Genomic DNA, 27,468 nt, shown 5'->3' with positions numbered 1-27,468 from the left:
GCTGGTAGTTTGCTAGATTAGAGAGTGGTGGGATTGTGGGAGGGAAGGTGAAGCGGTGCAGAGGTGGGGATGAGGAGAGGCTGCTTTTGCTGGGGAGCCTCCAACCTGTGATTCTGGGCTTGGATTATCTGTGGTGGGGAAGAATAAGGAAGATGACCTAAGTGACTTAAAATTCGGTGAGTTTTACTTGGAGTATAAACATATTTTGCATTATTTCTGTCCGAATGGAAACAAATGGCAAAAGAAAGAATTTCCTTGATTCTCTGATGTCACCAATGGTAAGACTTATCATTGACTTGATAACAGTATTACCTTAAATAGGGCCACCCGTTGTTACCTGTGTCATGGTGGCCTGGAGTGGCAGGTGTCTGGGGTCCTCCTCACAGCCATGGCAACTGGGAGAGTGTGCATGGTGTAAAGGGCCAGAGACTGGGCAGATTCGTCTTCCAGTGTCTGGAATTAAAAAGGCATTTATGGGGATTATGGAGCACCATGGCTTGCTGGGCGCCTCAGGTTTTTCTCTGGGTTTCGTAAGTGCTTGATTCTAGCATCCTCTCATTTCAGGACCAGTGTTACCTTGTCTGGCATTGTGCAGGTTTCTTCTTGGGACAGAATGCGGTCAGGAATTTCATTTCCGTATCTTTGAACATGTATTTTGGGGTTGGCTCAAAGGTGATGATAGTCTATTAGTTCTAGCTTACCTGAAGCCTAGGTATGGGCTCATACAGTAGATGGGAAGAGCACATGCACACACATATGCATGATAAATCTCCCAAGATCCATTTCACTAGATGCTGTAGAACGGCAGGGTCATTGCACAAGTTGACAAAGGGCCACAAGGCTGTCTGGTAGGTGAGCTGCTCTTCATCATACTCGGCGGATGTAGGTTTTTTTTTTTTTTTTTTTTTTTTTTTTGCGGTACGTGGGCCTCTCACTGTTGTGGCCTCTCCCGTTGCGGAGCACAGACTCCGGACGCGCAGGCTCAGCGGCCATGGCTCACGGGCCCAGCCGCTCCGCGGCATGTGGGATCTTCCCAGACCGGGGCACGAACCCGTGTCCCCTGCATTGGCAGGCGGACTCTCAACCACTGCGCCACCAGGGAAGCCCCATGGATGTAGTTTTTATGAGCACCAGAGTTCTGGTGCTGTGAAGTCTTGAGCTCCATAGAGTTGATCCAGGAGGTCTGGAGTAGGAGAAGGAATAGGAGAAGGTAGTGATAGGAGTTGTTCTGGTATTGAGACCAAGCTTTATGAATGTAGACAGACCTGTGCTTTCTCAGGGTGACAGGGCCACTTCTGCCCCATGGAAGGAGACTTGAACTGTCTGATGTCTCCTTTGTTAAGGTAGAGTGTAAGAGTACTTGTGGAGGACTAAACTTTACCTTCAAAAAGCAAGTATTTCCTTTTATCAAGTATGGGCTCCAGACATCTTGATCTTACTTGCTCTTGTAATCTTATCTTGTACCTTTCCTGTCTGGAAACTCCTGATAGATGGACTATTTATTGACTATTCCAGGAGTGGGAGGGACTGTTGGGCAAGTCCTGCCAAGAATAGCAGAGGGGAATAAAGCTCTTCCATAGGTATTGTGGTTCTGTGTCTCCAGCTGGGAGAACTGGGAACCAAGGGCAAGCACTGGCTAGGGTGGGCTCTCAGGCCACAATTCCTGTCGTAGTATTCACTGGCCCAGGTTAAGGTGCTTAGCTGTGCTCACTGGGCCAGGACTTGACCCTCAGTGCTCCCTCAGGGTCCCTTGTTCAGCATAGCCTAGGCCAAGAATGCAGCTGATCTGTGTGCACACAGAGTACTTCTCTCCTGGTTGGTCAGGGCAGATTCCGGGTCTGTCTCTTCCTTAGAGGTACAGGGGACTACAAAATTCAAAGTTGTTGGAAGCTGAGGTCAGTATGTGAGTTGAAGATGAATCAAGGGGTGTTCAAAGGGCCAGAAGCAGATCAGTTACGGAATCTGAGATCTGAGGATTTAGGAGGGTATGAGCAGTGATTCAGGACAAAAAGCATTGAGTGGACCCTGGACAAATTTATGATGAGGTATTCTTTTCTGGGCCTAGCTTTCATGGGCTACCTTAGTGGTAGGTGCTGGCACTTTGAAAGGGCCAGGAATGGACCACAGAGACAGCAGTTGGGGTTCTAATGGGGGTTTAGAAGGTAGCCCACATAAATGATCTGTGCTCTACTTTCTACTGATTTTTGAAATATGGGGAGCTGGCTTTAGGTGCTACTTAAGATTTCTCAGTTTTCACTGAGGTAGTTAGCTGACAGTAACTTAGATATTTTTTACGTGTTTCTCCCTCATCTACTTTTCCTATTTACTTTATTTTCCCTATTTCCTTTCTATGTGAGGTCTTGAGACTTACATCAGAAGAGACCAAATTAAGTAATTTTGGATTATATTTTAGATAAGTTTTATTCTATGACTTAACATTTAATGTTAATATTATTACTGGGAAATGAGTTGTGAAGTAGTTCTTAGTAATTCTGGCGAAGTTTGCCTCTTAGCTCGTCTTTTGCTTATTGATGTTGGGCTTAAAAATGTTGGGTCAAATGGGGAAAGCATGTGGTTGTTTAGTAAACATTATTAGTAAGAGTGATACCTAGTTTTTAGTTCCTGGATTTAATTTGAGCTGTTGATGTGAGCCCCTGGTTTCTTTCTGAGGAATAAAAATTATAAACTTAACCTTTTCTTTCTCAGTTCAGAAAAAGCAACAAAATTGTGGTTCTCAGTAAAGAGAGGATTCTGGAGAATAGAACAGTGTCTTTTTTTGTTTGTTTCTTTAATCAGTTTTTGTATTTAATACATCTTATTTAAAAAGTGACATTTAAAGTTGCCGTTATCACAAGATAGCTCCTGAATTAGAGGACTTTTTTTTTTTTTGTCACCAGGTTAAATTCATAGTCCAAAAGTTTGGAAAAATAATAATGTGTCATATTTTCTTTACTTTTCAGTGCAACAGAATGGAATTCGGCATTGCTCCTATACAGCTTCCAGGAAGCATCTCTATGTTGATAAAGATACGAAGGTTATTTGCCAGGGTTTCACTGGTAAGCAGGTATGTGTATCAAGACTTTTTAAAAGATGTATATTAGAGATACAAAAACATTGAATTATTTTCTATTGTTTTAAAGTCACAAAAGTTATAATACAGTTTGTAGCACAAGAGTATACAGTACAGCAGTGGAGTTGTATCTCAGAAGGGGGTTAGGTGCTATAGTCAGCCTCTAAGATGAAAATTGTATTTAATGTTACCTTGAAAATCCCTACCTAGGAGTACAGTATTATGTTGGAAACCCACATATTTGCTTTCAGCAAGTATAACACAACTGGTTTTTCTCCAACATTGGAACAGATCAGTGTTTCTTTAATTAAGCACTAGGTAAGGCAGATGGCTTGTGTTTAGGCCTTGTACAAAAAAAATTCGCAGCTAAGCACAGATCAGTGTGTGGAAATGTTCAAACCCAGAGAGGCTCATGGGAACTGTGATGGGCAGAGGAAGTAGTACATTGATTTTTCCCATCTTGTACTCTCTGGGCAAATGGTCTTCTGGGGAATAGCGGGCAAAATAGCCTGAAGTATTTGATTTATGTTCATTCTCTCTCCCTATCCTCTGCCTACATCATAGAATTTATGTAAGTTTAAATATAACTGTGATGTGATTCCACAAAAGAATGCAACATAAGAATCTCCTTTCCTTCCTTCCTACCATTCTACTGCTCTGGAATTCCTTCTGATAACAAGTTGACGTGTATCCTTCCAGATATTTTTCTTGCTCATACAAACATATGTACACTTATATAATGGGCATTCTACAGAGTTTGTTCTACAGAACACTCTCTCTCTCCTCTATGTGTGTGTGTGTGTATATATATATATATATATATATATACACACACACACACACACATATATATAAACAAATTATACAGTATATAATATATATCATACATATATGTCTGTTAAATTGATTCCTAAAAGTAAAAATGGGTGTCAAAGTTTCTGTGTATTTAAAATTTTAACAGCTATTGCTAAGTTGCCCTTTAAAACATTTGTACACATTTATGGTTTCACCATAGTAGATGCACAGATTTTTTTTTTTAAACGAGGGAATACTACCAAATCAATTAGAAGATAGCCATCAGCCTTAACCCAAAGTATCCCTTCCTTCATTATTAAAGGAGATATGGCAAAATAAAAGCGATTAATGATTTTTGTGTAATTTAAAAGTTAATGATTTTTCTATGATTAAAAGAATTATCACGTCCATTCTGCAGTGTTTTGGTGGTCTAGAGCAAGAGTTGGCAAGCGTATTCTGTAAAGACAAGATTGTAAGCATTTTAGGCTTAATAGGCCAGGCAGTCTCTGTTACAGCTACTCGGTAGTATTGGAACGGCAAAAGCAGCCATAGGTAATATGTCAGTGAATGGGTATGCCAGTAAAACTTAATTCATGAAACCAATGGCAAGTCAAGTCCTTCAGGCCATACTTTACTAACCCCTGATCTAGAGGATGATACCTAAATATCCAGAATTCTATAACTTTTGTTTTTAAAGTACTTAGGAATTGCTTTAAAATTTTGTAGTTCTTTTTTTAAAAATGAATTTGATTAGAAGCTTATTCATGTGAAATGTCCTTTTGCTTTCTGACTGTTTTTTGAAATACTGGGCACAAAAATGTGAATTGCAGTAGACCTTTCTTCTTTTTCTCCCATTTTTCTACTGTCTTAAAAAAAAAAAATCCACTGTCAACGAAAAAAGAAACACCCCAAACTTTGAAATTTTGTTCATAGGTAAAATTGGTTTACTTATTCTGATAGCCGTATGTTTTATGAATATCATTTCCACATATATACATTCTAAAGAAAGTTAATGCTCATCTAAGATATGAAGTACATTTTATCATTCCTCTGCCAATTAAAATCATATTTAGTCCCTTTTTGGCTAGATGTTAATTTTATTAGCATATAATCAAATGTTTGATTAACCCAAATTCTCCACATAAGTTTATTATGTATGATTTTGTTTTTCTGTTTACTAAGCTTTATACAATCCTACAACATTTTAACCTCTGACCTTTTTTTTAAGAACCATTGTCCATGCTATAAGCACTATTTGGAACTGTCTCTGATTCATAAATTAGATGATGATTTGCCTAAGTATTGAAATCCAAGGTTGGTTTCAGTGTCTCTGCGTTACCGGCAAATACACTGTTTCTCATTCACTTTTTTTTTTTAGAGTAATTGGGAGCCTTAATTGTCTCAAATTTGTTGGTTTTAAGTTTCTGTTTATAGAGGTAACAATGAGGTCTGAAATTTAGAGTTTATATCTGTAGAGAATCTGCGTTTTGTCTCATTAGTTCTTTTTTTTTCAGTATACACATTGTTCCACATATGAGTGAGGAATATTTGTATTTCAGAGCAAATCCCCAAAATGCAGATTTCCAGTGGGTGGTATTTCTTGAACTGGCTGTTATGAGCTGCTAAAAGCTATTACTATTCTTAACTCTGCACTGGATGGTGATAATGGGAAAATTACGGGAAAGAAGCTTATTAACGGGAAATGTTATACCTGTTTAGCACTACATTAGGACTAAAAATTTGTCCATTGGAATTTATGTAACAGTATGGTGGTCTAGGGTAGTGCTTCTCTAACTATCTGGAATGAAAGACCAGTTTGGGTGTGTCTTTGTTTTATCACCAATCTAATGCAGATGAATACTTTTTACAAAATACTGTAAAAGTCATAGCAATATTATATTGCTGTAAAAGTCTGCAAGCATTCTCACTTATTTTTGTTTTCTTTATTAGATTTTTCTTTATTATTTTTGTCATTTTTTTTTCATTTTGTGTTTATCTCACTGTAGACCATTAGCATATACAGGTGACACTTTGAATGGCACTTCTCTAAAGAGAGAGCATGGTCTGAGGTCTTTTCCAAAACTCCATCACTGACTTAAGATAAGTCAGTTAACATGCTCGGGACTAAGTTTCCTGTTTTGAAAAATGAAGACGTTGAATTAAGAAATAGAACTTGAGTAGTTGAGTCATCATTTTCTGGTCCCTGTAGAATGACCGCATAGATCCACTCAGTTTTCAACAACTACTGATTGAGCGCCTACTGTATGTAATGTGTTGCCTTAGGTGCCACCTCTCAGTGAACAAAGTAGATAGAAATCATTGCCTTCATGGAGTGGCAGGGGAGAGAAACAAAATCAATGAGTAAATTATGTGGTACGTTAGAAAGTATAAGTGCTGTGGAAAAACTAAACCAGAGAAAGGAGGTGTCTGTATGTGTGTGGGGTTGTGGTGGCAGTTGTGGTGGGTGCTCAGGGGAAGCCTGGCCTCTGCGTCAAGTTCTAAAGGAGCTTTGGGGGTGAGTCAAGTGGATGTCTAGGGGAAGGGTGTTCCAGCCAGAGGGGACAGTGAGGCCAGGAGGTGGGAACGTGGCTGCTGTGTGTGGCAGCCCCAAGGCCGGCATGACCGGAGTGGAATGAGTGATGGGAGAACAGTGGGTGAAGCGAGGTCGGGCAGTTGAGGGGTTCTGATGTGAGGAGGCAGCTTGAATACTGACTTGGTGGCCAGTGTGATGCTTTTGCTTTGGCTTTTGCTGTGAATGAGATGGAAAACTATTGCAGAGTTTGATCAGAGAAGTGACATGTAACAGGATCAGCCTGGCTGCCGTGTTGAGAATGGGTTAAAAGGGAGCAAGGGCAGTACTCTGTCAAGAGTTGACGGTGACCTAGACCAAGATGGTAGCCGTAGAAGGGGTGAGATGTTGTCAGGTACGTTCTGAAGGCAGGGCAGTAAGATTGACTAATGTATCCTGATTTGAGATATAAGAGAAAGAGAGAAATCAAGAATGACTTCAGTAGTTTTGGTCTGAACATCTGTTAGGAGTGGAGTTCTCATTAATTGAGATCGGGTAAACCATGGAGGGGACTGATCAGGAACTCGGTTTTGGGCACATTAAGTTTGGGATGCCTGCTGTTCTCCAGGTGGAGATGTCAGGTAGGCAGTTGGCAGTGTGAGCATGGAGTTCAAGGCAAAGGTCTCAGCTAGGTATGTGGGAGGTGTGTGTGTCTGTGTGTTTGGGAGAGGTCACCATATGGATGATATTTATTGCCACGATAAGGGGTGAACTCACCAAGGGCACACATTTAAATGAAAAAGAGAAGTCTAGGAAGAGAAAGAAAGAGAAGAGAAAAACAGGGAGGCGGAGCCCCAGAAGCTTAGTGAAAAAAAATCTTTCAATCCCTGGAGGTGTTTTTGGTCATCACAGCTGATTGCGGTAGGGAGGAGGGCATTGTACTGGCATCTACTGAGTAGAGGTCAACATTGTACAAATCACAGGACAGCCTCTCATAACAGGGAATCAGTGTGTCCAGAATGTCAGTAGTGCCGAGGTGGAGGTGGGAGAGTAAATGGATAGGGACATCCAGGATGCTGGCTGGGCAGCGTTAAAGGCTCACTTAAGGTTTGGGATCATTAATTTAAAGTGAGACCAGTTAGCATGGTTTTATTTTATTTTTTCTCCAGCTACTGTTCAGTGGCGCACGTGCAGTCTCAGAGTAGGTGGAGAATTGGATTTAACCAAGATTGTGATTTTGCCAGATGTGTTAAGTTGAAGTGAGGGAGAGCCAAGGTGGTTGTGTGACTATAGTGACTGGCCACGGATTTTAAGCTGAGTAGAAGAGGGATGTGAGGACATCAGGAGTCGAGGAACAGTGAAAAAGAGGTGTTCTTTTCAGGTAAACACCAGGGGTTTCTGATCATCAGCCCAATTTGAAAGCAGAGTGAAAAGAGACCCCCCCCCTTAAAAAAAACAGTTATTCTGGCCCCGCAGAGGCCCGCTTTGCTTCAAGGGTGAATGCTGTGTTCAATAAGGTGATGAGAATGCTTGTATATGTGTTACGGCTGTTTGCTGGGAAATGCTTAACCTATTTGTTTTTCTTTTCCAAGTTGCTGCAGATTGCCTTTAGGCTCCCCAGCCCGCCTTTTCTCATTAGTCTTTCACTTTTTCCCCTCAGGGCACCTTTCATAGCCAGCAGGCATTGGAATATGGCACCAAATTAGTTGGAGGAACCACTCCAGGGAAAGGGGGCAAGACGCATCTGGGCTTACCGGTCTTCAGTACTGTGAAGGAGGTAACTAATGGTACCTGAGTCTGGCGAGTAAAGAAAAGCAGGGGAAGAGCTAGCACACCTTGGTTCAAGATCTTAATTGTGCCCCTTTTGGGAGAGTCAGTTGCTTTTTAAAATTCCAGTAACCTAGAGAAATTTGAGTTGCGGTAAAAACCAGTGTGTTCACTTTAGTCAGGTAGGCTCAGGATGTTTTCTCCGCAGCCTGGGTCATTTTTGTCTGTAGGTGTACATCAGCTCTTTAGGGAAGAAGTGCTGTGGCTTGGCTTCTATTTGGCTTATTTTCCTTTCCTTACCATTTCTTCTTCTGGGGTGTTAGAAGTGCACATGTCAGCATCCACCCCCTACCCTAATACTTCGAGTGGGTGCTTTGCCAGGCACTGTGCCAGGTGCTTTGTATTCATGGCCTCTTTCAGGCCGAACCACAAGCCCGAGGTAGGTGCTGTTATCATCCCCATTTTAAAGACAAGGATGCTCTTACAAAGAGCTTTCTGAGTGAGTAGCATGGATACCTTTCATGCAGTATTATTTGCCAGCACAGACTCTGTTGTCACAGTCCAGCTGCTGAAAGTATTTGTAGCCTTAAGGGGTAGGAACCCATGGGATCTATTGATATTTTCCATAAAATACCTACACTTGGTTCCAGCCTAGCTTTTTTCCTTTGGTTCCCACTTCTCTGTTATCATCTTGAACATAGTTTTTAAAGACATTGTTTTGAATTATTTTTAACCCCTGGCCAGTCAACATCCTTTGACTTGTTCTTCTTTCACTGTCAAGTGTCACTCTGTTTATTAGGGGTGCCATAGAGAAAGCCCCTGCGTTGCTGGGAACGTGGGGCATCGTTTGGGCATGATTCTCAAAGACACTGTCTTTTATTTCCGTCCCTTCTAGTTGTACCTGTATGTTCCGTAACTTGGTTTTTGTATCCATTATGAATCCCATGGCACAGCCTTCTAAAAAGTTTTGATTTACATCTCGGTTAAGTTACATTTTAACATATATAGGGAGGCAGCCTGCTGTAGCTGAAAAGAACTGACGCTTTGGAATCAGATATACTTACTGTTGAATCTTGCCTGTACCACTTCCTAGCTGTGTGACCTTGTGCAAGTTATGTAATATTTCTTGGCCTCAGCATCTTGATTTGTAGCTGGGGAGGCTAAGCATGCAAGGTTGTGGTGAAGCCTTATCCGAGGCCTGTATAGAGTCTCTCTCAGGGCCTCTCACGGAATAGATGCTGCCACTCTTGGAGAGCCAGAGATCACTGACAGTCTCTGTCTTCAAGGAGCTTCCTTTCAGGAGAAGAGACATGGCCACACGTGGAGGTGGGTGGAAGGCTACATGTGTATTGATACATGTAGAGAGTATGAAAAACCACTGAGAGAGAACCGTGGTCAAACTGATGGTCCTTACTTGACCCATTCTTATTCTGTGGCCATTTATGTGTGTGTATTTTAGTTTATTTCTAATCAGCATGCATTTAGAGTAAAAACTGACAGCTAGGGAAAAAACCATTTCATTTTGCTGCCTCTTGATATTATTTATTAAGTTTGATGTATTTTTAAACAGATGGTTGCAAGCTGGGTTCTGGAGCTTGGGGCTCACTAGTCCTTTTCTCCTGGGGAGGTGCAGGGTCTTTGGTACTGAACAGGTAGTAAGTGCCTTGTAGAACAACAGAAATAAGCATGGCCCAGGAATGAGGGGACACAGACGCAAATCAGGCAGTGCTTGCAGGTGTACTGACATGCTGTCACCTGAGGGAATGGGAGGTCACAGAAACTTTCAATTCAGAAGGGTGTCCCAAGGAGGCAGAAAGGAGGCTTGCTTACTCTGCTGTTTTCTGACAGCAAAATGAACTTGTTAATGGGAAGAACGAAGACATCTGATGTCTCCTGGTGATGTCCTTTCCTGACCCCAAGACATCATTAAAATCATGGTATTGAATTTCTTTTACAATGTTTCTGACTTAACCAATAATGAAGTGCTTCGTGGTTCATGTTTCAGGCCAAAGAACAGACCGGAGCAACAGCGTCTGTCATTTATGTCCCTCCTCCTTTTGCTGCTGCTGCCATTAATGAAGCTATCGAGGCGGAAGTGTCCTTGGTCGTGTGCATCACTGAAGGTATCCCACAGCAGGACATGGTGCGGGTCAAGCACAAACTGCTGCGCCAGGAAAAGACCAGGCTGATTGGGCCAAACTGCCCTGGAGTCATCAATGTGAGTGTACAAAACAAAAATAAGCCCTCTGAAGGCTAACTAGCTTTGAATCAGTCCAAGTATATTTGTGTGTATGACCTAGGAAGTTACAATTGTTTTTTCACTTTTCTGAAACCATGAATTACTTTCCTTCAGCCTGGAGAATGCAAAATTGGCATCATGCCTGGCCATATTCACAAGAAAGGAAGAATTGGTGAGTATATATTTCTTATAGATTAAAAACAAAATTCCTTGCCCTAAGCTCAAAACTCACAAAGAGAATTTGACTCTGCAAATCAAATTCATCTTAATTAATTCAACTTTAAGAGAATTTACCAGGAAGTTTTATAGTGAATTGATTCTATGTCCTGAATTGATGTTTGAGAAACACTAATTCTCTAGAATCAGTGAAGATGTTTTTGGGGTTTTTTTAAAGATTCTTTTCCTGCTCAACACACTATGGATTCTTCCATGTGTTTGCGTGTATCAATAGTTTATTTTATCGGTAAGTAATATTTTATTGAATACCACAATTTATCCATTCTCCAGTTGACAAACGTTTCTTTTGTTTTCAGGTTTGATTCATTATGAATAAGGTTAAGGTGAACTTTTGTGTACAGGTCTTTTTGTGGGTATTTCTCTTGGGTTAAATGCCTATGAATGGAATTGCTAAGTTATAGAGTCAAAGTATGTTCAACTTTTTAAGAAGTTGCCAAATAGTTCAGTAAAGTGACTGTGCATTCTTTACTCCCACCCTCGATGTATGAATGTTCCAGTCATTCCACATCTTCACGGACATTTAGTATTGTTAGTCTGTAATTTTAGCCATTCTACTGGGAGTAAAATGATGTCTCATTATGGTTTTGAGTTTCTCCCATGACTAATGATGTCATGTCCTTATTGGCCATTTATAAATCTTCTGTTGTGAATTATCTGTTCAACTTTTTTACACATTAGTTTTTATTGGGTAGTCTTTTTAATATAATTTTTATATAATTGTTGATTATAGGGGGTTCTGTAAATATTCTGGCTCTAAGTTCTTTGTCAGATATACATGCTGTGAATATTTTTATTGTTAGTCTTTCTGTGTCCTGTCAGAATTACTTTGCCTCAGTGGATATTATAGGCTTTCTCAAAATGTTTTGGGAAAATTGTACTGCTACTTGTTTAGTTCCTCAAGGAAATAACCAAATTAACGTTTCAGAGTTAGCCCATTGTGGCTGTTTTTAGACTCTTCACACCTAACCCTCACTAAGCTATACTGTTTCTCCACCATAATAGAGTTTACAGTACTTTATCTATAAACCGTGACTGTAAATACTAAGTAAGAATAGTTAAACATAGTCAGTAAATGTCAGTTGTGTAGTTTACAGGACCGGGTTAAAGGTCATGATTTTTCTTTATTACTAATGGCTCTTAGAGCTGTCAGCCCTGCTGCCAGTAGAGAACTTACCAAGTTCTCTTATGAGGGAGGAAGCAGGGAGTTCCATAGGCCATCTGATTTCTAGTTGGGGCCTGATCCACATAGCCACTGATGCTTTTGCACATATTTGAATACTCTTTACACTCTTCAGTCTGCTTGGAATAGCTACTACTGTAGACTTAGGTGAGCATGGAATAAGGTGTGCCCCGTACTGAGTTGCCTTTCTGATCACTACCCTGCTTTCTAAGGTGCCCGTGGACCTCAAAAACAAGTAAGAAAAGTTCAGGGAAGTCCTTTAGACCTTGGTTCTCCAGATGGCCGTAGCACATTGATGAGGAATTCCTCTGGGAGACTGCCTTTAATACAGAGGATTTAGACAAAAAATTCACCTTAAAGCAAATATATGACACTACAAGATTTTCAAGGAGGTGAAGGAGAAAAGATGAGTTTTTGTACTAACTATTCCTATTTTGATACTAGTACTAATGTTCTCAGAAGCCACATTGACTTCCAGTCCTTTAGCTAAGAGTTTAGGGAAAGGAAGGATTTTTCAGTCCCTTGGGTATTTCTGAATGGGATGTAATGTAATATGATAGCAGTACAATAGTATAGTGGCTTTCTAGTTTGTGTTAATGATAGCTAATGAAACTGTATAACAACTAATTGAATGTTATTGAAGAGAGATCAGATTCCAAATTGATATTTAACTATACAATATTTTTTTCACTTATGTTAGACATGTTTTCACTCTCAACCACATGTGACATACTTGACTTCTACATCCTTTTTAAAAATTTTATTTTAATTAAACTTTTTATATTCAGATAAGTGTAAATTCACATGTAATTGTAAGAAATAATACAGACAGATTTCTGTGTACCCTTTATCCAGTGTCCCCCAATGGTAACATCTTGCACAACTATACTGCAATGTCCCATCTAATATATTGACATTGGTACAGACATAAAGAGTTTTTCCATCACTACAGGGACCCCTCATCTTGCCCTTTTATAGATACACCCACTTCCCTCCCACTCCCACTCCCTTCTTAATCCTTGGAAACTAATAATTCTCCATTTTTAAAAATTTTAAATTCCAAGAATGCTGTATAAATAATATCATGTAGTATGTAGCCTTTTGGGATTGGCCGTTTACACTCGGTACAATTCTCTGGAGATTCACCAGATTGTTGTGTCAGTAGTTCATTCCTTTTTATTACTGAGTAGTATTCCAGGGTACGAATGTGCCATAGTGTGTTTAACGATTCATCTGTTGAAAGATATTGAGGTTGTTTCTAGTTTGGGGCTGTTACAAGTAAGCCTGCTATAAACATCTGTGTACTCGTTGTTATATAACCCAAGTCTTCATTTCTTTGAGATGAATGCCCAGGAGGGCAGTTGCTAGGTTGGATGATAGTTGCATGTTTTTTTAAGAAATTGCCAAATTATTATCCATTTTCCATTTCCATCACCAATGTATGTGTGATCGGGTTTTTCTGCATCCTTGCCAGCATTTGTAGTATCACAATTTTTTATGTTAGCCATTCTGATAAGTGTACAGTGATATCTCATTGTAATAGTTTTAATTTACATTCCCCTAATGGCTAATGATATTGAACATCTTTTCAGGTGCTTGTCCGTCATCTGTATATCTTCTTCAGTGAAGTGCTTCTTCATGTTTTTTTGCCCATGGTCTAACTGGGTTGTTTGCTTTTTTACTGTTGAGTTTTGAGAGTTCTTTATATATTCTAGATACTAGTACTTTGTTGGATATGTGGCTTACAAGTATTTTCTCCCACTCTGTAGCTGTGTTTTCATGCTCTTAACAGAATCTTTCAGAGAGCAAGAGTTTTTCATTTTGATGAAGTCTAACTTACTAATTTTTTTCTCCTGTGAAGTATGCTTTGGACCTCAAGTCTAATAAGTCTTTGCCTAGCCTTAAATACCTTTCTTTTTCCTGAAAGTTTTGTAGTTTTACATTTAAATCCCATGACCCAATTTCAGTTAATTTTTCTAGGTGTGAGACGTAGATCAAAGTTCTTTTTCATCTACTTGTGTTCAGTTGCTTCAGCACCATTTATTGAAAAGATCATCTTTCTTCCATTGAGTTGCTTTTGCATTTTTGTCAGAAAAACAGTTGGCATATTTGTGTTGGTCTGTTTCTAGGTTTCACCAGTACCACTCAATCTTGATACTATAGCTAAGTGATAAGTCTTGAAATTTTAGATAGATCGCTTCCTTGCACTTTATTCTTTTTTAAATTATTTTAGTTCTTCTAGTTCCTTTACTTCATATAATTTTTAAGATGATCTTGTCTCTATCTACAGAAACTCTTGCTGGGATTTTGATGGGAATTGTGTTAAATCTTTCTGTCAATCTGGGGTGAATAGACATGTTGACTATTCCAATCCATGAATGCAGTATATTTTCATTTATTTAGATTGTCTTTGATTTCTTTCACAAGCATTTTGTAGTTTTTAACATATAAGTCCTGTATATGTTTTGTTAGATTTACACCTAAGTATTTCTTTTTTTTAAGAAAGCAATTGTAAATTTTATTGTATATTAATTTTGGTGTCCATGTGCTCATGGCTAATGTATAGAAATACAATTGATTTTTGTTTATCTTGTATCTTGCAATGTTGCTGTAATTTAATGGGTTTTCTTGGTAGATTCCTTAGCATTTTCTTTGTAGGCAATCATGTTATCTACAAATAGGGACAGTTTTATTTCTTCCTTTTAGGACACTCAAGAGAAAGTCTTTTTATCTATCCATGTTTTGCATATTGTTGTGTTCTTCCTTCTTGGTATCATTTCCCTTCTTTTTAGAGAACTTCCATTAGCCATTCTTTTATGATGGAACTGTTGGTGACATTATTTACTTTTCCCTCATCTGAGAATGTCTTTATTTCCCCTTCATCCCTAAAGGATAGTTTTACTGGGTATAGGATTTAGGGTTGACAGTTCTTTTAGCACTTAAAAAATATTGTTCCACTTCTTGCTTCCATGGGTTCTGATGAGAAAGCTGATGTCATTTGAGTTGTTTTTCCTGTTTAGGTAAGGTGTTATTTTTCTCTTGCTGCTTTCAAGATTTTTTTTTTTTGTCTTTGGTTTTCTGAAGTTTATTTATTAGGAGTTTTGGTGGGATTTATCCTCTTTGTGGTTTGTTCACCATTGTGTCACTGCTTGAGTCTCGAGGTCCCTAGTGACTCTGTCTTCTCTCCATCTTTCAGAGATTTCTTTTCTTTTTTTTCAGTACGTGGGCCTCTCACTGTTCCCGTTGCGGAGCGCAGGCTCCGGACGCGCAGGCTCAGCGGCCATGGCTCACGGGTCCAGCCGCTCCGTGGCATGTGAGATCTTCCCAGACCGGGGCACGAACCCGTGTCCCCTGCATCGGCAGGCGGACTCTCAACCACTGCACCATCAGGGAAGCCCTATGTTAGATATGTTTAAGTGATAGTCTCTTTTACTATATATACTTTAAGGATGGTAGGAGTAATCTACCCTAAAAACATTGCTTTCATTACCTTAAATGTATGCAGTTTGCATTTATATAAATTATATATCATTTATATAATTAGATGAAAGCCCCTTAAAAGAATGACAAAATGACAAAATCCTGGTGCTACTATTCACTAGTATACTGATCCATTAAAAGACTAGAATAAATAAAACAGTTGTGCTGCCCAGTAATCTAGGGGGTTGCCTGAACAAGGACATAATTCTATCATAAGAATCATTTAATCAATCATAATTCTATTCATAAGAATCAGGAGTGGAAAGGAGACTAGGTAATTCACACAAAGATATACAACTAAGTTACTGATTGTACTTTATTTAAAAGCTAAATGCATATGTACATAGGCATGATCACCTAACCTTCTCAGTTATGAAAGGTCCCACAGAGAAGGGACTGTGTTAAGGAGAGAGGATGTAGATAGAAATAAAGCTCTAAGAATAGGAAAAAACTGACGGATGAGACAGATGGGGGTCGGTGTTAGTGGCTGTCATTTGTCATGAAATAGGATCCAGTTAGTGAATGGTCTTAAAACTCTTGGAATTAGATTTTGTTTGAGAGGGTGGTTGTTCTCCATTGATTTTCAGTATTGACCCATTTAGTACATATTTACTGAGCTCCTTCTGTGCCTGAACTGTGCTTGATACTGGGAACGCAGGTGTGGGGAAAACAGTCTTGTTTACTGACCCCCTGGAGGTTCCAGTCCAGCAAGAAAGACAGTCACTGCAGAATCTCCAACAGCATTGGCAGTCTCTTACCGAACCAGCGTAGGAGAACAGGGCTCTGTCTTGAGGAATCTGTGTGGTCAGGAGACAGCAAGCCTAACTATGAATTTATTTTCCTGAATCAGGGTTATTAGCCAAAGATTAGTACTTGAAACTTATGCCTTCTTTTTGTTCTTTATAGACCTTTTTATAGATTTATGGTTCCATTTTACTGCATGTCTGCAGTCGTTTTATGTGGAAGACTTTAGGTCTCTCTTAACTGCTTTTATGGTCATAAAACAACCCTAACTAATAACACACTTTCTTCTCTATATAACTTTTAGAACCTCCCTGCTATAATTTAGGCCTTTTCTTCTTATTTCATGACCTGACGTTATCGTTTATTTGGTTGACAAATTGTGAAATGGGTTTTATATATACCTGTGTTTGTAATTTATTTTACTGTATGATAGTCATATGAACACAACCTAATATTATTGAATTCTCTTTCTTTAAGGTATCGTGTCCAGATCTGGCACCCTGACTTATGAAGCGGTTCATCAAACAACACAAGTTGGATTGGGGCAGTCTTTGTGCATTGGTGAGGGATTTTTTTTGCTAAACTCATTTTATTGGAGTTCAGTATCTTCACTGAATAAGTATAATGATAATTATTGATTTGATTATTTGTGAGAGATTTTGATGCCATTTTATTAAAAGGATGTCATGATCTTGAATTTAATTTGCTTATACGTGAAGCTGACTGTTACATTTTCAAGATTCATGGTCTGGGATTTGACTTCCAAGCTTCAGGACAAACATCCTGGGACGTGTGTCTCCTGGAGAGCCTTGGGCCTTGAAAACAGCTGTTACTTAGCTTGCTGGGAAGAGATGGTCCTTCAAAATAGGACTTTCATTACTGTAATTAGCATTTTGTTATCATTACTGGCTGTCACTCAGTGCTTCACAGTCACTGAGTTTTTTGCCAATCATTATCTCACTCTTAAGGCAACCCTCTGAGGCCCCGCTGAGCTGGCTTGTAGTCCCGTGGCAGCGTTATTGGTGGAGGGGGTTGAGCTCCCTGGAACCTCTCCCTTTGCCACATCATCCTGCCTCCCACTTACAAATATAAGAAAGCTTTTACATTTTGAAATAATCTTGGTATTTGTTGCCAGAAACCAGGCAAATTTCTCATTTTATAAATATTCCTTCAAACTTCTAGAATACCTTCTAGAGGCTTTTCAAAGGCAGCATTTTATGATAAGAAAATATAAAATATAACCCTGTAGTATTTTTATTAAGACTCAAATTCGTAAAATCACTATGAAACATTAACTGAGCTTTTCTATGTGCAGAAGCACAATCTATGATACAAGATAGCATGATGGAAAATAAGAAGAGATTTTGAAATAGAGTTGGCAGTTCTGTCTTCTGTAGCCTCTGTTTTTAATTTGTAAACGAAGAGTAATAACTGCCATGTCACAGAGAGTTTGGAGGGATTAGGAAATGGTGGGCCCGACGTGTGCTAAGGCACAGTACGTGACACGTGGCTGGCACTCAGTGGATGCCGCTTCTCTTCCTCAGTTTCATTCTTGAGTGGTGCGTTGAAGAGTAGGGAGCCAGTCCTGTGTATTTATCTATTATAAAATACATTTTTATAACTTAAAAATTTAAAAGTGTCAGCTAGTCTGTAGGGAACATTGCCTTGAGTCCTATCCAAGTACTTGTGCTAAAAAGCCATGTGCTTATAGTGGAGCCCTTGTGTGTGGTCTCTCTCTGTCATCTCCCACTCTGGGTCAGAGGTAAGAGGGGTCAAGACACCCCCCCTCCCCTCACTGGGACTTGTGTCTTAACTTGCAACTGGTTCCTTTGCAATGTCCCTCGTGAAATAGTTACTTTGTGCAAAGAAATGGGTTAAATGTTTAATGAGAGAAGATATTCTCACCAATACACATTTTCTTAAAATGTTCATTTTTTTTTTTTTACTGTAGAAGAAATACAAATGTCCAATATTTATTTCCAATGTGGTATTAAGTCTCCAATATGGTAATAAGGTTTGCAGTTCATGTGAAAATAACAAATCACAACGAACTACCACAGTGAAGGTCATGTTAACACGCAGACACACACAGACAGACACACCCCCCAGATTAGCTAATCCAGATTATTTTTAATTTCAGAATTTATTGTCTATTATATACAAGGTACTGAAAATGAATTACTCACCAGAAGTCAACAAAGTTAAAAGTTATAACATAGGAAACAGTAATTCGTATCCCTGAAAAAGCTAATGTGTTTTCAGAAGTAAAGTTCTCCTAAGTAGGGAAACTATATGGAATGCTCATGTTTAAAGAACTATCTAGGAATAATTTTGTGGGAGGGAGGAGTCTTGATAAGGGGTTAAACAAAAAGAGGCCTGTTTTTGTGACTAACAGGAACCCGCCACCGTTTAGCATTCATGTGATATTATAAGCAGAAATCAATGCAGCATTTTGTGATTTTTAAATGTTAAAGAGTGATGACACATTTTAAAAATATCGGTAAGAGGGGGGAAGGCAAAGTAAGAAACCAGGTAAAACAGCGTTTCCTGCCCTAAATCATACGATTCATCCAGTTTTCAGCTGGTGCTGTTCTTTGACTTTTCCAGGCATCGGAGGTGATCCTTTCAATGGAACAGATTTTACTGACTGCCTTGAAATCTTTCTGAATGATCCAGCCACAGAAGGTATCATATTGATTGGCGAAATTGGTGGTAATGCAGAAGAAAATGCTGCGGAATTTTTGAGGCAGCATAATTCAGTAAGTTTGGGTTTGGAAAACTATAGCTCTTTGCCCGTGAATAATATCGCCCATTTGTTTAGAAGTTATTTTGTTTTTTTCAAAGATAAATTTTTTTAGCAAACGTGAAAGATAAAGTTATACCTTGTTGAGCTGCACCTGGAGTACTGGCCACTCAGGGAACTTGGGACACTTTCTGGGTTGATTCTCCTCCCCATTTCCCCTGGGGCCTGTTCTCTGCTTCTCGAATGAATCCTCCCCCCAGGCATCTCCTCACACTTCGTGGTAGGTCAGTTGGCCTCCTGCTGAAGGGAGAACTTCCAGGCCATCAGCCTGAAAGCTGTCATTTGACCTGCATATTTCCATTTTCACCTGTCATTTCTTTGTGTCCTTTCTCCTCATCTCAGGGGATGTGTGTTCTTTCTCTGTCAAGGCTGACCTTCTAAAGATCCTGTCCTTATACCCTTTTCTAGGAGCTTGCCTCCCTCTAGCTTCAGTCTTCCTTACAGAGTAGAACTTCGCTTCAAAGGTCAAGTAGAAAAGCTTTATTAACTATGTCCTATGAAGGCTCTCCTTGTTGCCTCTCCCTTCGAATTAAAAAGAATTGTGTGGCGTTGTATCATAACTTCACTTAACTTAAAGGAATTAAGCTCTGTGCGTGGGGTGAAGGAGGGTGGTGGGAAGAGAGAGAGAGAGGGCACAGTAACGACGGAAGCAGCCTGGTGCCTGCCAGCCCCCAGTCAGTGAATGTGTGCTCTGGACCACTGCGGCAAAGACCTGGGGAGAGCATTCGAATGGTTTCCAGGATGTCCCCGACACTGACGAATGAGTGAAGATGCATCTTCAGGAGGCCGCGCAGGAGGGCGGGAGATAACTTGTGTCTACGCTTGTGAAAGAGATTGAGAGTGAATGCATCAGAATTAAATGCCGCTGAAAAATAATGAGTAACGGAGAGTTAAAGGAACCGATAATATCACCTGCAGGGTAGTATATACAGAATGATGCATATGTAATTGAAGGAATTTTCAAGGGCTATTTTGAGTCTACTTGATTTTCTTCTGTGGTAATTTTAAAAGTTCCCCTTACTCTCTGGATCTCTTACTTTTTCTTTTTTTTTTTCCTTTTTATTCACTCCCTGATCCTCAGCAGTTTGGCTTCTGTCTGCCACTTAGAAACTGTGTGACCTTGGGCATGTTCCTTAACTTCACTGTGCCTCAGTTTCCTCATTGGCAAAATAGGGATGCAGTAGTGCCTCCCTCCCAGCATCCTTATAGGACTCTATGTTATGGCTCTAACATAGAGGAGAGCTGCCCTGGGCGCGTGGTAAGCACTCTTAGTAAGCAGCTGTTCGCTGCTGTTCCTGCTGCTGTCGGATCTGCTGTCCACCCTGGCGCTGCTCTCGCACAGGTCACCAGGGCCTCCGTTCATCCTCCTGGCTCTTCTCATCTTTCTCCTTCCCCAGATAGTGCCTATTCCCTAAGTGCGAATGGTCGTTGCGTATAATCAGCATCCCACTTCATGCAGTTCCCAAGGCAGAAACCTCAGAACCATCTTTTTTTTTTTTTTTTTAATAAATTTATTTATTTAATTTTATTTTTGGCTGCGTTGGGTCTTCGTTGCTGCACGTGGATTTTTCTCTGGTTGCAGCGAGCGGGGGCTACTCTTCGTTGTGGTGCGCAGGCTTCTCATTGCGGTGGCTTCTCTTGTTGGGAGCATGGGCTCTAGAGCACAGGCTCAGTAGTTGTGGCTTGCGGGCTCTAGAGCACAGGCTCAGTAGTTGTGGCACACGGGCTTAGTTGCTCTGTGGCATGTGGGATCTTCCCGGACCAGGGCTTGAACCCGTGTCTCCTGCATGAGCAGGCGGATTCTTAACCACTGCGCCACCAGGGAAACCCCAGAACCATCTTTTATTTCTCTCTCAGCTCTTGCTTCCACTCAGTCACCGAGATCTGTCTCTGAGATCTTAGCAGTTTGTGGAGATTGAGAGCATCGTCATCTGTAATTAGTCCCTCTGCTCTGGTGCAGGCTCTCATCTTATCTCACCTGGACCACTTCGGTAATTTTTTTCCTGATATCTCTGCTCCTGTTTCCCTCCACCTCCCCACCCCCTACCCCCCCGCCAGCCTGCTTATTGCCATCCATGTAGGACAAAGGGCAGCTTAGCATGGTATTCCAGCCCCTCACACACCACCCTGACCCTCCTTTTCAGATCCATGTCCCATCTGATGTGCCGGTTGTTTTCATCCTCACTTGCCTTTGCTTGTTCCTTCTGCAAGGCGTGCTTAGTTAACGCCTGACTGTCACTCTAGGCTGTATTATGGAGAGCAAGGAGCTGGTATACTTGGTGCCCAGCGCAGTCCTCTGGCACGTTAGGAACGAGTAAATGGCAAATAGTGAAAGAATAAAGTAAATTGTTAGGAGATTGGAATAAAATGTTATTAGAGTCTCTTGAGTTCAGAAAGGTTGTGAAGTTTAAAATTTAAGTAAAAACTGACTTTGTACATAAAAAAAATTTAGGTTATATGACATTATAGTCATCCCTTGGTATACACATGGGATTGGTTCCAGTACCCCTGCAGAAATCCATGGATGCTCAAGTGCCTTATATAAAATGGCATAGTATTTGCATATAACCTACGTACATCCTCTCATATACTTTATCTCTAGATTACTTATAATACCTAATAGAGTGTAAATGCTTTGCTAATAGTTGCTAGTGTGGCAGGTTTAAGTTTTACTTTTTGGAACTTTCTGGAAACTTTTTCCCATGTACATTTTCTATTCTCTGATGCAGACCCTGTGGATATGGAGGGCCAACTGTACACCGTCATTTAAAAACGTATATAGAATACATGAATACCTTGAGTAGCTTAGAATTTAGTGGGAAAAACTAAGCTTTACATTTTGTTTCATTTGGCACATGTATTCCTATTCCTATTCCTATTGGTCTCATGGAACTAAGTTTTATTGAGGGCCTACTGTGTACGAGATTCTAGGTTGAACATATCAGGTGACATATTCAGCGCTTAGCACAGTAACTGACACAGCGAACACTCAGTAATGTCGCCTCCTGCTACAACTACTATTATTATCATCATGATGACAGTAATTATTTGCAGGAGTGGTGTTGTTTAATCTTGACCCTCGGATTAGATGTTTTTGTCCTTTTATGAATAAGGAAACTGGCAGCTTGCCGATGGCAGGCACACAGCAAACCAACCAGGGCTGAGGTTCCTACCCAGGTCTTCCTGACTTCTGCATTACACTGTGAGGGGTCAGGAGTCAGGTCGCAGGCCTCAAGGACAAGAGTCCACAGTCCTGGGCATCTGCTTGGATTCTAGTCATGCCATCCTAGCTTGTTTTCCTGTTTTTAGGCTTTCACACTTCTCATTTCTGTATCCTGTTCTCAGACTACACTTTTTCATAGTCTTTTCAATTCTAGTTTTCGCTCCTTAAAAAATCTCAAGTGACTCTTCTTTGTCAATAGGACAGAGTGTACATTTGTTAGACATTCTAGGTTCATCCTAATCTTGTTTCTTTCTAGTGTAATATTCCCACCATTTGAGTATAGGGACGGAGGGATCTAGTGGAAACTGGTGCCACTCAAATACCAGATGCTCACATCCTTTGCAGAGCCTACAAGTGAATAAATAAATGACTTACAGAGTCTTTTCGTCTCATTTCTCTACTATGGTAGATGCTTGGCATACAGAAATAAGTGAAAACGTAGTCCCGGCGTTCAGAGATTCATGATTTAGGAGGGGAGCACGTGGGGAATAAGTTACAGCCAGTGTGCTGTGGGTGACGGTAGAAACGTGTCAGAGGCACAGCGGAGTCTCTGAACAGGAGATGAGCAGCTAACCAGCACTTACGGAGAGAGCGGGAGGGGGAGTTGGAGGCGGAAGAAGAGGCTTGAGCCGGGCCTTAAAAATTAAGTCAGGGCTTCCCTGGTGGCGCAGTGGTTGAGAGTCCGCCTGCCAGTGCAGGGGACATGGGTTCGTGCCCCGGTCCGGGAGGTTCCCACATGCCGTGGAGCGGCTGGGCCCGTGAGCCATAGCCGCTGAGCCTGCGCGTCCAGAGCCTGTGCTCCGCGACGGGAGAGGCCACAACAGTGAAAGGCCCGCGTACCGCAAAAAAAAAAAAAAAGGTCAGAATTTGCCAGGTGTCCCAGGAGGAAGGAGAACCTTCTCAGCAGAGCGGGACCCAGAGCAGAGCCGTGTGGCGTTCCTGGAGGGTAAAGAGCAGGGAGGGACGGTGGGGGCAGGGCTGGAGTAAGAGCGTCAAACACGCGGAGCCTGGCGTGCTGGTGCCTTCACGTGAGTCAGCTTAGCCCAGGCGAACTGTGCCAGTGACCGTGCGCTGCCATGCACTTGCACTTTGAAAAAAGCCAGTTTCCTTTAAGAATGTCCTTAATGAAGCAGTAAGAATTATTAATTTTATTAAGTCTCGACCCTGGAGTCAGTATTTTGTGATGAAATGGGAAGTAAAGCACTTTCCACGTTGAGTCGTGAGCTGAACTAGCTGCTTTTTTCATGCAACACCAGTTTTATTTGAAAGAATGTCTGGCAGGCAGACTGGTTATTCAGACCTGGGTATTTATTTGGCGGATCTTTTCTCAAAAATGAACAAAGCAATCCTGCTGTATCAAGGAAAACAACTCCTGGTATTCGTTGACAGTAATAAAGTTTGAACTTGCAAATGTATATTTTTGGAAAATTTGTTTCTGCCACCATGAACTTCACCCTACTAAAGACTTTTCTAATGAGATTGGCGGTGATACTGAAGAGTGATTTGATGATGTTGAATGAGGAAATGTATCAGCACTTGGAAGAGCTACATAACTCAGTGAATCTGTATTTTCCTTCTGACCAATGAATGTTACAAAATCATTGTAGGTAAAAGATCCAGAATGATGAATGGATTTTGAAGTAACAAAGGACTGTGGTTTCTGGTTACCATTTGAAGAGGTTCGTGTAGTGCCAAAGAATATCCTGTTATCTGACAGATATTAAAATACTTCTCCCTTTTCCAAGTACATATGTGTGTGAGGCCAGATTTTCCCTTGTGCTTCAGCCAAAATAACATATATGCAGTAGATTTAATGCAAAAGCATTAAGACAGAGTTATGTTGAACTGAAACAACCTGATCTGTGTCTTAATTCGTTATCACAAATCACATAACTTATGTATTTTCAAGTGTGTTTTTTTGTTTTTCAAACGAAAGCGTCACATATGTATTTGTAAAACAGCTTGTGGGGGTGAAGTTGAAGTTTAATATCTTAACAGGTAACAGTTTTGCTTCAGGATTGTTTTTTCGAGTTTGTAGGAAGAGTCAAGTCATCTCAAAGGAGAATGCAGTGGTTTCAGTCATAGCTCAATATTTGTGTTGTTTTCTTCTTTTATTTTCTTTTATTTATTTATTTTTTTGCTGTACGCAGGCCTCTCACTGTTGCGGCCTCTCAACCACTGCGCCACCAGGGAAGCCCATGTTGTTTTCTTATTGAAGATGAGTGAAGGGCCCCAGCCATTTGCCATTTTCTGGCAGAGTCATGAGTCGGAGGTCCAGTTTCGATCAACTTCTTCATCAGAGTGTTTAAAATCCCATTTTCCAGGGTCCCAAGGCCAAGCCTGTGGTGTCCTTCATTGCTGGTTTAACTGCTCCTCCCGGCAGAAGAATGGGTCACGCAGGGGCAATTATTGCTGGAGGAAAAGGTGGAGCTAAAGAGAAGATCGCAGCCCTGCAGAGTGCGGGAGTTGTGGTCAGCATGTCCCCTGCACAGCTGGGAACCACCATCTACAAGGTGAGCTGGAACAGTGGCCTGAGTGCTCGGAAGTTGCTGGCCTTAAAGTGGGAGGCCACACAGGGTGCCTGGAAACCATGGTGTTTTCTTCTGGGTCTCTTCTGTTTCTTTCTTTCCGGTGTGCAGCTTAACAGTCTCTAGCAACTTCACCTTTTAGTCCTAATGTTCTAATCGGGCATGACAAGGAATAATGTTCTAATTCAAAAACTTTATTCTTCAAACATCTAGATTTGCTCTTTTGTGAGTAGTAAGGTATGATATGCAAAAAAACGTTTCGGAGTCCATAAGTGTCCTGAATTCCATTTTGGGGGTTGTGCAGAGAATTGCCTTGTGTTTTGTTTTTTTCTATCGAGGGCCTTTGGGATATAGCTATGCTAACTCCATAGGTTTTTTTCCCAGGGAGAGAGGTTGAAGACCGACTAAGAAGAAATGAAAACTGGGAGTCAGGATGGAGGGAGATCTAAAGAGGCTGGGGGTTTTCAGTTTTTAGTTGGTGTCTTCCATAATCTCTCTGCAACGATTTTTGGCCTCTTTGAGTGATCATTTAAGGCTCTCTCTCTCTCTTTACTTTTTTGATGATTATAGACTTTACAAAAAAACCCCACAAAAACCAAAACTTTTTGCACATGCTGAAAACAGGCCCCGATTGTCTTCCCAGGAGGGAACAATGTTTTGGCATAATCTTCTTTGGCACTGTCTTAGGGATAATAAAATGAACTCCTTGTTTTATTGACTCCTTGCACGATCGTATCTTGTGGAATGTGACACAGTGTGCCATAGTGTTTAAAAGAAATCTGGGTGGTTAGGGAGTGTGCGAAGAATTTTATTTAAAAGAGGGGAAGGAAGGGAAAAAGCAAATAAATGCTTGAATTCACATCAGAGACGTGTTACCATTTCACTCCAGTAGGTGGCAGCAGGCACTTACACATTTTGCTGCATTCTAATTGTTACAATCTAGAGAAATGTGATTTTCAGTATTGTTTCCTTTTCATATATTTCTGAGATTCTTCACGTTTGGTTTAAATCTGAACTGAATCTGTGTTCAGTTTTATTCTCTGAGAAACTAAACAAATCCATTGCCTTATTACAAGGGCTGGTGTGTGTCACGTGTAGCGTTAAAGGTTTGGATAAGCACAGTCAGGTTTGTCAGCTCCCAATGATAACACTGCCATAGAAAACACGCGTAATTCAAAGCCTCTCAGCCCCTGCGTTTAGGAGACAAAGTTGAAGCTCCGCATCTAGCTTAGTGAAATTCAGGCTGACACGCGCTCATTTGAAAGCTGTCATTTTGTGTTCAATCACCTCACCCTGGTACATTTTACTTCTATAATTTTTGGTTGCTCAAAGGATCCTAAAAGTAAGAGGTTTTAGAATCATTTTGACCATGAATGTAATTTGGATTTTTAATCTTTTTATCCCCTCTCTCTTCTCCCTGTCTTCTGTTCCTGAAGGAGTTTGAAAAGAGGAAGATGCTATGAAAGAAAAACAAACGAAATGTTCCCTAAACCTATGGACGAATCACTGTAGCAATGTGAGCCGGCGGCCTTTTGTTTCTGTCATCCACTGACTGTCCACCCGCGCACCTGTTGCTGGTCTTGCAGCCCAACGGGAAGCCAAAGCGAGGTTTAGAGTGCCCTACACTGAGACGTTATAACCTCACTGAATAAAGAGACAGCCAATAAATCTACCACTTGATTTGAAAATGGTTTTGGAGGCTTTTTATTGTTCCACCGTGGGGCTGGGGGGAGTGGGAGAAATGGAGGGGTGTGTGTGTGTGTGCACGAGTGTGTGTGCACGAGTGTGTGTGCACATGCGTGTACATATATGTGTGTTTCAGCGGGCTCTGTAGGGGACACTGTAACTAAAACTTTTGAGGGAATGGGTGTAAACATTTCAGTTTGGCTTTTATCATAGAGTGATTTTACATCTCTTTGAATTACATTTTTCTCATGTGTTCATAGAATCGTCTCCATCTTGTAGGATAGTTCTGAGGATTAGAGATAAATATATTAAGTCCCTGGCACGTGATAAGGCAAACTAATTGTTGTCAGTGCCACCATTATCATCATCATCACCATCACTAGGATTTAGGCAGGAGCTCATCCATGTTTCAGTTTTTGCCTAATTGGGAAATGGAAGGTCTTCAACGATGCTTCGTTTTTCTGTGGTTCTGCGGGGGGCTCTCCCCTTTCCCACCCAGAGCCTCCATTTCTTTGTTTGAGGTTTAAGACATTCACTGCAAGAAAGCAGGGGAACTGTTTTCCATCCTTTTGTTTTAAAGGGAGCTTGTTAACAGGAAACAATTCCAGTGGAGAGACAAAATATTCTCACATTGTGTAACTACCCTGGAAGAAACAAGAGCTTCAAAAAATATTAGGAGAAGCACCTCAAGAAGGCTGTTTGGGGAGCCCTTCCTGGGGAAGGGAGATGAGTAGGTACCTGAGGGCTGGGGAGGTACCAGCCATGCAAAAAGGAGGACTCACACCCAGGCAAAGGCAGGGAGCCAGGAAGAGCTCGTTTTGAGGATTTTGAGGAGGAAGAACTCGTTTTGAGGAGGTACCTGGGGACAGTGACCCTGGGAGGGGCTGGAGGAGGTCTTGGGGGGCTGGGAAACAGGTGTCTTGGGAGCTCCCATAACCATGCGCAGGCTGCTGAGACGGAAAGAGCAGGTGTCGGGAGATGTATTCACAGCCCAAGGATTCTTCCTGGGCCAAGGGCCACGTCATGATCGGCTTTGGGTCAAGTAGAGTTTAGTTCCTGCTCATAGCTGTTTCCTTGTCTTGAAAGTGGGGATCATGACCCCCATACCACAGGGTACCTGGGTAGAATATACATTCTGCGTGTGTGACAGTGGACTCGGTCAGGACTTGGTGTCACTCCATAAACTCTTGAACTTGCCTCCTGCTTG

At 41.0% G+C, this 27,468-nt stretch overlaps 1 protein-coding gene across 1 annotated transcript; it reads left to right on the top strand.

The window, feature by feature from the left end:
* Positions 1-344: 344 nt before the first annotated feature.
* Positions 345-26,263, top strand: SUCLG1 (succinate-CoA ligase GDP/ADP-forming subunit alpha; the record flags this gene model as incomplete). The annotated part of the gene is made up of 10 exons (XM_079721547.1): positions 345-530; positions 2,066-2,162; positions 2,961-3,064; positions 8,035-8,151; positions 10,147-10,359; positions 10,495-10,552; positions 16,499-16,582; positions 18,629-18,780; positions 24,372-24,560; positions 26,012-26,263. The coding sequence occupies 10 exons, from the start codon at positions 345-347 to the stop codon at positions 26,036-26,038; spliced, it is 1,227 nt and encodes a 408-aa protein (XP_079577673.1). The 3' UTR covers positions 26,039-26,263.
* Between the last annotated feature and the right edge of the window lie 1,205 nt (positions 26,264-27,468).

The sequence above is a fragment of the Hyperoodon ampullatus genome (assembly GCF_949752795.1).
Source record: "Hyperoodon ampullatus genome assembly, chromosome: 15".
Lineage (NCBI taxonomy): Eukaryota > Metazoa > Chordata > Mammalia > Artiodactyla > Ziphiidae > Hyperoodon > Hyperoodon ampullatus.
This window is presented reverse-complemented; position numbering and strand designations above follow the sequence as displayed.